The sequence below is a fragment of the Lactuca sativa genome, chromosome 6, assembly GCF_002870075.4.
Source record: "Lactuca sativa cultivar Salinas chromosome 6, Lsat_Salinas_v11, whole genome shotgun sequence".
NCBI classification, from domain to species: Eukaryota; Viridiplantae; Streptophyta; class Magnoliopsida; order Asterales; family Asteraceae; genus Lactuca; species Lactuca sativa.
In genome coordinates, this window is record NC_056628.2 from 168,616,775 (window position 1) to 168,628,407 (window position 11,633).

At 34.9% G+C, this 11,633-nt stretch overlaps 2 protein-coding genes across 6 annotated transcripts; one reads left to right on the forward strand and one right to left on the reverse strand.

Moving 5' to 3' along the window:
- The first annotated feature begins 429 nt into the window (after positions 1 to 429).
- LOC111895383 (protein GAMETE EXPRESSED 2) lies at positions 430 to 8,366 on the forward strand. Of its 5 annotated transcripts, XM_052764772.1 has the most exons (18): positions 432 to 726; positions 1,258 to 1,587; positions 1,667 to 2,011; positions 2,109 to 2,771; positions 2,862 to 3,068; positions 3,138 to 3,217; positions 3,316 to 3,457; positions 3,550 to 3,867; positions 3,949 to 4,073; positions 4,208 to 4,425; positions 4,754 to 4,981; positions 5,069 to 5,304; positions 5,602 to 5,846; positions 6,231 to 6,390; positions 6,707 to 6,882; positions 6,966 to 7,024; positions 7,126 to 7,243; positions 7,978 to 8,366. In XM_052764772.1, exons 1-17 carry the CDS (start codon positions 567 to 569, stop codon positions 7,241 to 7,243), a joined length of 3,810 nt encoding a protein of 1,269 aa, XP_052620732.1. In that variant the 5' UTR covers positions 432 to 566; the 3' UTR covers positions 7,978 to 8,366. The 5 variants fall into 5 exon arrangements, with proteins under 5 accessions (XP_052620733.1, XP_052620734.1, XP_052620732.1 ...); XM_052764771.1 differs by lacking the exon at positions 7,978 to 8,366 and having other exon boundaries at positions 7,126 to 7,432; XM_023891484.3 differs by lacking the exon at positions 7,978 to 8,366 and having other exon boundaries at positions 433 to 726; positions 3,147 to 3,217; positions 7,126 to 7,432.
- On the reverse strand, positions 7,805 to 9,786 carry LOC111895415 (subtilisin-like protease 4). Its single transcript, XM_023891500.3, has one exon. It carries the CDS (start codon positions 9,764 to 9,766, stop codon positions 7,805 to 7,807), a length of 1,962 nt encoding a protein of 653 aa, XP_023747268.2. The 5' UTR covers positions 9,767 to 9,786.
- Between the last annotated feature and the right edge of the window lie 1,847 nt (positions 9,787 to 11,633).

Genomic DNA, 11,633 nt, shown 5'->3' on the forward strand with positions numbered 1-11,633 from the left:
AAACTTATCGTAAGTTGTAGATTGTTATCGTGTCGAGCCATTTTCGTCCGAGAGAGCTTTTCATATTGTTGTCATTTTGAGCCATCCATACCCATTTCGTAGTGCACTAAGGCGTTTTTTTCGCATCCCACTGACTTAGCTCATCGAAGATCTCTCTAGTCAACTTCATGATTTTGTAGATATCACTTTGGCATTATGAGGGTATTCGTAGGATCTTGATAGTTTTTATTTTTTTTTCTTGGAAAACATGTATTTTAATTAAATATTTTTGTCTTTTTCTATTTTGAAATACCTAATTAAGTAAACGACGAGTGATTAGATTTGATGATCTGCAAAACTACAAAAAGGAGAACCACATGGCCAAGTTTTTAACAAAATCGAAGCTTGGAATAAATCTATTATTTTAAGTATATTTCAGGGACCGAACTTGTAAATTACCCTTTGGAGACGCCTTTCGTCCAAATAACGGTCTGCTTTCTGGTGATACGCCGGAAACCTCCTCTTCTTTTCCTTATCTTCCGATAGATGCGGCCACAACCGATTTCCCTCCCTCTGAATACAATTACATGTTCAAACCGCCATTTCACTATGCAGATTCTTCTTATTCTACTGAAAATCCCTCAATTCTGCGGAAAACATCCTCGACCATGGCTGCTCAGTGGCTCTTCTGCAACGCTCTCATTGCCCTCCTCATCTTCTTCATTGCTCCTCATCTATCAAAATCAGGTTAATCTATGTCATACGCACTTACTCAAGAATATATCTATGGTCTCCTCATTGCATATAAAATAGCGTAATCCGTTTATATTTAATTTCAATACGGTGATAGGGAAAAAACAAATTGAACACGACAAATTTTCTAGGCATAGAATTCGAAATATCTATGTGAAATTCGAATTAGGAACTAGGTTCGGATCTTCTAATGCAGTTACATTGTTCATGGAATGAAAGCACACCTGGAACAAAATGAAACACTAATTAATCAAAAGCTAATCCAGAGAATTGAAACAACAACATGTGATTATCGTTCTCATACAATGGAAATAGTGGATCTATTCAAACTCTACAACACAAAACATAACAGGGAGAGCTACCTCTTTTATATAGGAGTATGCTACTAACAATATTGGAAGTTTACCCCACAACTCTTAATTAACTAAGCAACTAAACTACTTAGAACAAGCTAACACTAACACAAGTGTAAGAATGGATCATATTTGTTCTATATTGTCTAATTTGCTGTACATTGTGTTGCAGATGATAGGTCTACACCGTCACCAGGTTTTGCTTATAGTTGGATGGATGATGATGATGAATTTTACCCAGGTGATATTGCAACGATTGAGGTTAAAATATTGGGGAATTACAACAGTGAGGAATACAAATACCCTTTTGATCCGAACATCACAGTGAATGGCTCAATGGGGAACAGTAGTTATGTTACTGATGTGCATTCCGATTTTGGCAATGATACGAACAACTGGCGGATTCTTTTTAAGCCAATCATGGTTGGAGTTTTCTACATGGTTATTGATGATGAACATTTCAGAGTGCATGACAACTCTTTGCATTTCCACGTTTCACCAGGTTTTTGTTTTAAATACACTTCTGGTTTTTATACTTGTATGTTTATACATCCGCTTATTTGGTGTACATTTTGTTACAGCTAAGTCTTATATACCTCCTCATTTCATGTTTCGTTGGCTGAATTCTAAGAGTGAGTTTAAGGCAGGTGATAATGCAACTATTCAGGTTATAGTATCTGAGAATTTGAACACTAAGACATACAAATACCCTTTTAATCCCAACATCACCGTGAGTGACTACAATGGAAAGAATGAGAAGATGGGAAATAGTAGTTACATTACAGGGGTTTCTTACACTTTGGGCCCTGATACGAACAAATGGGAGTTACATTTTATGCCAATTATGGTTGGGATGTTCCACGTGCTTATCACTCAAGAAAATCTCAATGTGTTTGACGCCTCTATGTCTTTCAGTGTTACACCAGGTTTTTGTTTTGAATAAAGTTATGGTTTTTGCTCAATTTTCTTATCCTATGCTGTTATTAATAATGATACAATCGTTTTTTCTTTTTTAAACTAAAGCTTTCATTTATAAACCTGCTGGGACTGTGTCATGGAGAGGTGAAGGCAATCATTTTGTAGCTGGGACAACAGCTAAAATCATGGTACTTCCTAAAGATGCATTTGGGAACAATGCTACACGTAAAAGTGAAGGAAGTAATGTCATTTTTGACATATATGCTACAACTGAAGAAGGTGAGGATGCAACGGTGTTGGATGTGAGTCAAAATGGATGGAATACATTTGGTGGTTTATCCACTAACTTTATTGCAGCCACATCAGGAAATCTCTTACTTCACGTAAAAGATAAAAACCAACACTTGATTGGATCCCCGTTGACTTTCATGGTTGACCCTGGACCACTTGATGTTGGTAACTGTGTGCCACATTGGGGCATTGAATCAAAATCTTTTCAGATCTTTTCCATAATGGAAACATTTATAACTCAACGAGATAAATATGGGAACCTTATTCCAGGGTTTTATCCATTTGATTTTGATGTTATTGAGAAGGGGACAAATTTGTCTTTGCCTATTGGTGATTTGAAATATCAGGAAGTAGTTCCAGGTGTTCAATCATTATCTTTCAAATTACTTCAACATGGGGAGTTTTCACTCATCATTACAGATAAGGATAAGAAGAAACAGATCTTGAATATGCCATACGAATTTAGCATCTACATTGGTGAGTTTTGTTTTTCTTTTATTTGTTGTTGTTTTACTGTATTTTGTTAAAATGGTGATGGTTTGTATATGGTAGGAGAATCTTGAATAGGGTATTGTGATGGAATGAAGAGTATTGTTAATGGATCTGGTTTACATAACTCTGTTGCGGGAGAAGTTTCAAAATTTTCTATCTTCTTAAGAGATGCTTATCAGTATCCATCACCAATTGAGGTACATAGACTTCGAGTAGAAATCACATTGCCTTCACTCTCGCTTCATGTGGATCCACAAATATATCCAATGGATCCTGACAATGGTATAAGTATTTTTTTTATCTGTTTCAAAATTTATATTTTTATATATACATTAATGAAAACATTCAAAGATGTAACAGGTACTCAGTCAACTGGAATGTTCAACTTTGGTGCATTGGAAGTTCCATCTATTTACTTGCATAACAACAAAGTAAGGACTTGTTTATGTTGCTCTCAATGCATTTTACATTCTACATATTAATAAAATAATAATAATGATAATGATGGTTTCTGTTTCTTATATTATAGTCTGATGAGGATTGGAAAACGTGGAATAGCAACTTTGAGGTTGTTTATATACCTGAAAAGAGTGGGGTATATGAGATTCGTATATATTGTGGCAACATTCCACTGAATGAAGGAAAGCCATTCACAAAGTTTGTAAGTGCAGGTATTGCTGAAAACTATCAATTGCAACATTTGTTTGATTAGGTGTTTGGATTATGATAACATAATATACTATGTTCCTTAATTTTGATGCAGGCAAGGTCAATGCATCCGTATCAAGAGTTGTAAAATATAAAGCCAGAGTCTCAAAAGCAGTTTTACATAGTGTAGATCTGCAACTGATGGATTCTTTTTCTAATCCAGTCTTGTTACAAGAATCAGAATTATCCAAATTAACACTGGAGCCTGATTCAATCAACAAACCGTTTTTTATGGTTGTATTGTTTGTAGACAACAGGGATGGAACATACACTGGCTTCTACATGCCAATGAATCTTGGAACTTACAAGATATGTGCTTCATTTGATGGAATGAGTATCTCACCATGTCCCTTTGAGGTGACTACTTATAACAGTAAGTTTAATTAGGAATTTTGAATATTTAAATAGAAATACAATATGTGTCCATATGACGTATAATTTTTTTGTTCTTCAGGGGAGGACTTTCCTATAGCTTATGGTCTTGATGTCTCTGTTTGGGAGGATGAATCCATAGTTTTTAATGCTCTAGTAAATGATTACTTTGTTGGTGGAAAGGCAAAAGTCGTTGAATATGAAAGGGTATGATGTTTACTATTTAGTTTTTAATTAAACATCGATCATCATAATTGTTTTTAATGTTTGAAAAGTTTCAAAATACTACTAGTATTCAGCTGCAATATTATTTCTGAATGAAATATATTTTGTATTGGCAGCCAGGTCATGGTTCACTTTTGCAGTATGGAGATCTGTTTATATACACTCCATTTAAGAGATTTTATGGAAATGATTCATTTCCATACTCAATGTCAGATGCAAATGGCAACAATGCTTCTTCTCATGTAAACATATCTGTCCGCTGTATTCCCCCACAGTTTGTTTCTTTTCCAACTCAATTGCAGGCAGATGAAGATACCTTCAGTCCTAAATTTGGGTAAGGTGTTAAACGTATTACAACTTACTAATAAGATAGAGTGTTGTATGTCTGGATGAAGTGTTGTATATATGAAGTCAGACTAGAAAAATGAGAGACCATTCTACCCTTACAATCCGAAAAACAAATTCAAAATATTCATTAATTTGAATGTGAGGGGAGTTGGGAGGAAAAAAGAAGAAAGGAGAAAATAGGTAGTAAGCCAGACTTTTTTAGTCATTCTTTCCAGATTATGTTCTTAACCCATTAAACCCATTTAGTCAAAAAGAAACAACTTCTAACATTATTTGGTAAATTCTTATATTATATGGTTGTTTCTTTTTCGCAGTGGTTATTCAGGCTTTGAGATCACATATTCAGATTCAACAGAGAACATCTCTATTATGTTCACTGCACAACATGGATCAGTCTTTCTCTCTCCTCTACAGATGCAACTTTGGGATCCCATGTGGAAGGAGATTTCAGTCACTAAAAGGGAAGGAACATCTAAAGAATTGATTATAAGAGGTCGTTTGGAAGTTATCAATTTTGCCATTAAATCACTCAAATACATCGGGTACTCGAAATTCAACCAATTTTTTCACTACTTTCCCTTTACTTTGGAGTTTTAACCTCTTAATATTATATGATATTTGTAAATCAGGGAGGGGAACTTCAGTGGTGAAGATACTGTTAAGGTTACCACCATGAACAAGCATGGGAAGTATGATTGGGATATTCCAGTCATTGTCAACCCAAGAAATGATCCTCCGTTTATTAATGTCCCTGAGTTCATCCTGTTGGAGAATGTGACAAAAGATGAAGGATTCTTGATCTTTGATAGACAACGAGACAATTTTAACTTCTCTATTGGGGATCCGGATCATCTTCACTTTACAGGTATATTACAGTTTACAGGAAATAACAATGTACTTTTATTTATTTGGTTATTGTCAAAACATTTTACTTTTATTTCTTTCTGTTACAGTTTACAACAAGTCAACACTGCACTTTTCATTTATTTTTTCTTATTAAGAGATTGTACTTTGAAAAATGTATCAGGTTATAGCACTTTACTTCCACTTTTTTCTTATTAGGACATTATAGTTTGAAAAATCTACTGAATTGGAAGAAATGTATAATTAAAAAAAAAAAAACAAAAAAATTCAAAGTACGTTGCTATTTGTTGAATTGCAGGAAACAAGAGTCACTTCCGTGTGATGTTTTCAGTGGAAGTTAGTTCTGGATATTTCTCAGCAAACCTTCCGGCTGAGCTTACAAGCACAACTGAGTTAAAGTTGAAGAATAGCAACAGCAATCAGTGGCAACCCCTTCTAACATTTATTGAAATCTCAAGACGTTTTTCTCTCAAAGCAAAAGCCATTAGATTCAGGGGAACAATTGAAGATTGCAACACTCTCCTCCAACAAATCCTTTATTATGTGAGTTTCTATTTTATTTTAGTTTTTAAGAAATTGCAACATACTTTTATTTACTTGTTTACTATACCATTCTAATTTCATTCCTTTATATCACAACACCCTACTTCAAAAAAAAATTATTTTTTATTGTATTTTCATTTTTTGTTCTTATTAGGACACTGTTCTTTTAAAAAATTTACCTAATCATAGCAGTGAAGACTCTTTTTGGGTTTGGAATGACTTTGCTATAAATAGGTAGATTTTTCAAAGTATAATGTCCTATCTAGAAAAAAAAGGTTGAAAGTACAATGTCATAATAGGTTAGAATTTAAACATACAATGTCCTAAACCCTAAACCCTAAACCCTTGACTGACTCAATGTCTGTAAGTACAAATAAAATACAGGGTGATGAGGATGGTGGGGTGCTTACAGTGAGTGTTAATGATATGGGGTGGTATGGATGTTATCCAGAAGATTGTCAAGAGATGATGTCAGTGCCTCTTATTTCTGAGGCCTCCATAAACTTGATAAGAAAGATGCCCGTGGATCCTGTCGTAGCTCACTGTAAGTTACTTCTATGCAATCATCTTTATGCTACTTTTTGCTAGTAATCGAAGATGGAATGGAATTGAGTATTCTGATTCCTTCGTCCAATGGGGAGGGGAGTTTTTTTTTGTTAACTCTTTGATGAAATGGAATGATATATTATAAGTTACTTTCATCAATATAATCTTCAATAACAATAATATATTTAAAAGTTTCAAAACTTCAATTAAATTGTTTTTTGTTATTTTCTAAAAGTAAGTAAAACTGTTTTTTGATGTAATTTTCTAAAAGTAAGTGAAACATCAATTAAATTAATTCATTACATGATGTACAGCTCTTATATCAGCGATTGTGATCGAATCCACTATACTCTCATCATTGACCACGATACTAATATTTTACACATCTAAATGTGTATTTGCCCTCCTACACAAAAAGTTCAAAGATCAACCTCAACCTCAATCTCAAAATTTTCAGCTTCATAAGCTGCAAAGCTCCCATGAACACATGGTAAATTTTATAACATCAAATATTTTTGTTATCGTCTTATTTATTATTTTAAATAATTTATAATCACTTCCAAACTCGTGCAGTCAAGTACAAAAGATTCATCTGAGAATATAACTGGACAGCCTTCCAGCTTATCTAACCCGTAAGTATATATTTCTTAAATGTGTTCATGTTGTGGGCCTTATTTGTTTGTTAAGAAATGACAAACATTATTTAATAAATATTTTATTGGTGACATAACAGGTTGAATGAGGAATCAAAAATCGGGCTAAGTGTTGATTCTCACACATCATTCCCATCTGGTCAAATTAATGGAACTCTATCTGTAAATTCCTCCTCATTAGTTAAAATCCTTCACTAGGTCAGTAACTGTATTTTTCCAAATTCTTTTTGTATGTATGTATAGTCTTTAAATCAGTAAACTGTGGAGATATTGATTTCAGATCCTTGTTTTGGAAGCATATATATACGTGTGTAACATCTTACACATAGGAATTATTTCATGCTTGTAGTTCTCTATTTTGAACCCTTTCAAAACTGTCTTTGTAAATACTTTGACTAGGTCCTATTAGTCTTCTAGATCTAAATCTATATATCTTGACTCCTAAGATATATATAAGACCCAAGAATTGTCATTATGCAAGGCCAAGAAGCTTTCTATCAGTAGTATTAGATTATTGTGCTCTAACTAACCTTGTGATCACATGGTTGATCTTCATTCTCAGAAACTCAAACTCTTTGATTTTATAATCAAAATGCATTTTCCAACATAAACATATTAAAGTTACTGAGTTAAACAATTTCCAGACTCACAATGTATAATTATAAAAAATTCTCCAACAAGACAAGTATTGTGTCTAATACAACCAAGAACAATTAAGTATTCAGTCTCACATTCATCATAAGTAGTACATAGCTAGTTTTAAACGAAGTTCACAGAGATTACACTTCGAACCATGTATTTAGTAGAGACCCATGCTATATAGCCTTGAGAATATTCACCTGCTTCCTCATTTGTACGTCTGAAAATCACCGAGTATGTTGCCTTCTCATTCATCTGCCTGAAACTAATCTTGCTGGGATTAACACTAACAGATACTCCTTTTGGTGCAACAACTTTAGCAACATACGATGTATAAGCTTCTCCAACATTTGTCACTGTCCTTGTAAACGTTTGAGACGATCCAAGTTTAACAGCAAACGAAGGATAATTCAACTGGCCTTCTGGTATGCTAGATTTCATTGAACATTTAATCGGCCCATGTGCAATGATCCCAACTTCTTCATCACTATACCCAAGCCCACACAAGTAGGGTATGTAATCATCAGGCTGGATATCATAGATCAATCCAGGATCATTGGCTTTTGATGGGTTAACATGACCCGAACCCGTAGCAAATAGGTCAGCTGGTTGGAGTGTTTCATCTACTATTGGTGTACCTTTGAGATTAACAAGATCTGCAGAAGTCATTATAGCTGACTTTATAGCTGCTGGTGTCCAATTAGGATGAGTAGCTTTCAGCAGTGCTGCAACACCGCTGAGATGTGGGCATGACATTGACGTTCCAGACATCATGTTAAATGGAGATTTTGTGTTGGTGCTTCCAGGAAGTGGGGTTGTCCATGCTGCTAGAATGCTGACACCTGGTCCAATAATGTCTGGTTTCAGAATTCCTGGACTCACTGTATTCGGGCCTCTAGAAGAGAATGAAGCCACAGATGGAGCTAAAGGGTCTCCAATTACTGTTCCTTTGAACAGTAAAGCTGCCATTGGTGTAAGTGTTGAGTTGATGTAAGATTTAATCTCCAGTCCAGCTGTGTAACTCACCTGTGTTGCTGGGAGGACATGTGCATCTGCATCTAGGCTGAATCCCTGTGGTTGTTGGTTCATCAATATCATAGCTCCACCACCTGCGTCCTTCACCACTTGTCCTTTCTCTATTCTTGATGTCACACCTCTCTCACACAACACCACTTTTCCCTTCACATCCATACCTTCAAGCGATCCATTGACACATAACTTGGAATCTTGTTTGTCATTAGCACCAGCGTACACGAGTGGTGAAAGTGTAGAAAAAGGGGAGCCTTTTGGTTGAAATAAAGATTCACCATCAAATTCTTTATTGTTTCCTAGTTTAGCTGTGGCTTTGATTTTTCTGTCAGTTGTGCTAGCACCAACTGTTAGAACCCATGGAGCTACATTTGTTGCAGTGCCATTGAACGGACCTGAGTTCCCTGTTGCACAGCTCACAAAGATTCCTTTTTGGATAGCTGCAAATGAAGCTATTGCAATATTGTCTTGAAAAAAAGGCACGTTTTCTTCTCCAATAGAAATTGATATCACATCAACTCCATCAGCTACTGCAGCATCAAGCCCGGCTAATATGTCACTCTCTGGGCAATCTGGACCAAAACAAACTTTATAAACCGCCAGATGAGCATAGGGTGCCACCCCGACAGCTGTCCCTGCAGCACCACCAAGTGCTTCAGCATCCTTCACAAAACCACCAGCAGCTGTGCTTGCAGTATGTGTCCCATGTCCGTCTTCATCTATTGGTGTCTCGACTTTCTTGCTTGTGTTTGAGGCCATGGAAGCGATGTTAAAAGATCTTGCACCTATGAGTTTGTTGTTGCATGTTGAGGCATTGAATTCACACCTTCCTTTCCATTTAGAAGGTGGAGGTGGCATTCCATAGTCACTAAATGAAGCATGATCTGGTAGAATTCCACCATCTAATACGCCAATGATAGTACCTTTCCCAAAGTTTGATTCCTTCCAAAAACCAGACTCCTGATGCAACCCCAAGAATGTTGGTGTATGAGTTGTCTGAAGCTTTAGAATTCTTTCTTGATGAGCTGATACAAACCCATCTTTCTTTCTCATGGCTTCAATATCTGCATCAGTGAGTCTTGCTGAAAAACCACTGACAACATTTTGGTATGAGTAAAGTAATGGTTCCTCTTTCTCTAAGGATGCGAGACGAAAGGGGAGAAATGATCGATGATATGCTTTGTGATCGTGATCTTCACTTTGTGTGGATAGAGAAGCTTCGGGTTTCTTTACATGGACAATGTAAGTTTTCAAGACACTAACACTTGTCTTTTCAGAGTCGCTGCCTTCAGCAATTGCAAGAGATAATGTAAAGAGTAAGATCGAAATTAGGAGTGGGTTGATCATCATTTCTAACAGGTGTTTACAGATCATGGAGAAGTCAAAAGGAGGTTTAGACTTTGCTATGGTTTTGGTAGAACTTGGTTTAGATATATATATAGACCCAAAAAGAGTTTGAGCCATGTGTATTAAGCGCCTAAAAGAGTATATGGTATTGCCACATGTTAAGACATGAATAACCTAATAGTGCAAGAATCTTGAACGGCAGAACATATTATGGTCTTAATTTGTTTGAAAAACTTTCTCTACAACATTTTCCATCTGGTCGTTATCATTTCATTATTTCATTACAAAAAATCATAATAATTTTTTTTGGTCAAGACATTAATTCCCATATCTTTGTAACTATTGAAAACTATCTTAGACGTTTAAAAAATAGACAACATTTTCTAGAACTATATAGATTTAAGCCGATGTTGCAATGTTGATTTGTGGAGCATGATCTTCCCTTTGACCTCATGGGGGCTGTGGAGACAAGCATTAATGGTTTTTAGGTCCAGTTCACAAGCAGTTTTTTAGCTCAACTTGTCTCTATAAATAGTTATACAAATATAACCCTAAGACACAAAGCGTGTGTGACAACTATTATTTATGAAATCTCTATAGTTCATCTATGGATGTAGCTCGATTGATTTTTCTGATTGAGTGAACCATGTTAAATCATTGTTTTCTTTACATTTTTATATCTCGTGTGATTGTGTGTTTTCTATGTTTATTGAAGTCCTTGATATTTACTTTTCATAGGATGATAAGAACATTTTTTTGGGTTTGAGATGTTGTATCTATCATGCTTCCGCTAATGGATGCCCTTTTAAACTGTATTTACCAAAAAAAATTCTTATAAAAATCTCAAACTTATAATTAAATTTATTCAATGGTATTCAAACTAGTTTTAAATAGAAATGTTTTGTTTAAGACAAAGATAAATAAGGGGCAAAAAGAGCATAACCGTATGGCATGCCAAGGCTTGTTTAACTTTATACCATCGGAATCTTGGAACAAATCAACATATTATATATGTATCATTATGATTTTGTTTATAATATGATTTATTTATTTGTTTTTATAATTGGATTCTTGTGTTTATCATGGTTCAATGATCGGATGATCCTTTCTTCCGTCCTTAATTCAACAATGTCATGAAACTCATAAATGGTAAGTTATGATCAAAAGCCCTAACAGTTGAATCCCAGCATGTCCTACAAGATAATTAAATAATAATAATAATAATAAGCCCATGTCCCGAAGGTTGTATTTTCGAGTTTCGACTTTTCTAAATAAATTTGCGACAGAAAGTCCATCAATATGTCTCTAGTGAAGTTTATATTGTCATTAATGTCGCCCAAAAAACGTGTATCGTGGTGACTTTTCTCTAAGCTAGCGGCTAAATAGCTGTCATTAAGGTCGTATTTGGCGCAGACTAGCATGTAGATGATAAGGTAATTTATGAATTTGTTATGTTCAGTAAAAAAAAATAACTTATAAACTAGATTGCAAATGTAAAATAACATAAATGAACATTTAGATATAAGGGCATATTTAGAATATTTTGAAAATACTCATCAAAAATTATCTCAAG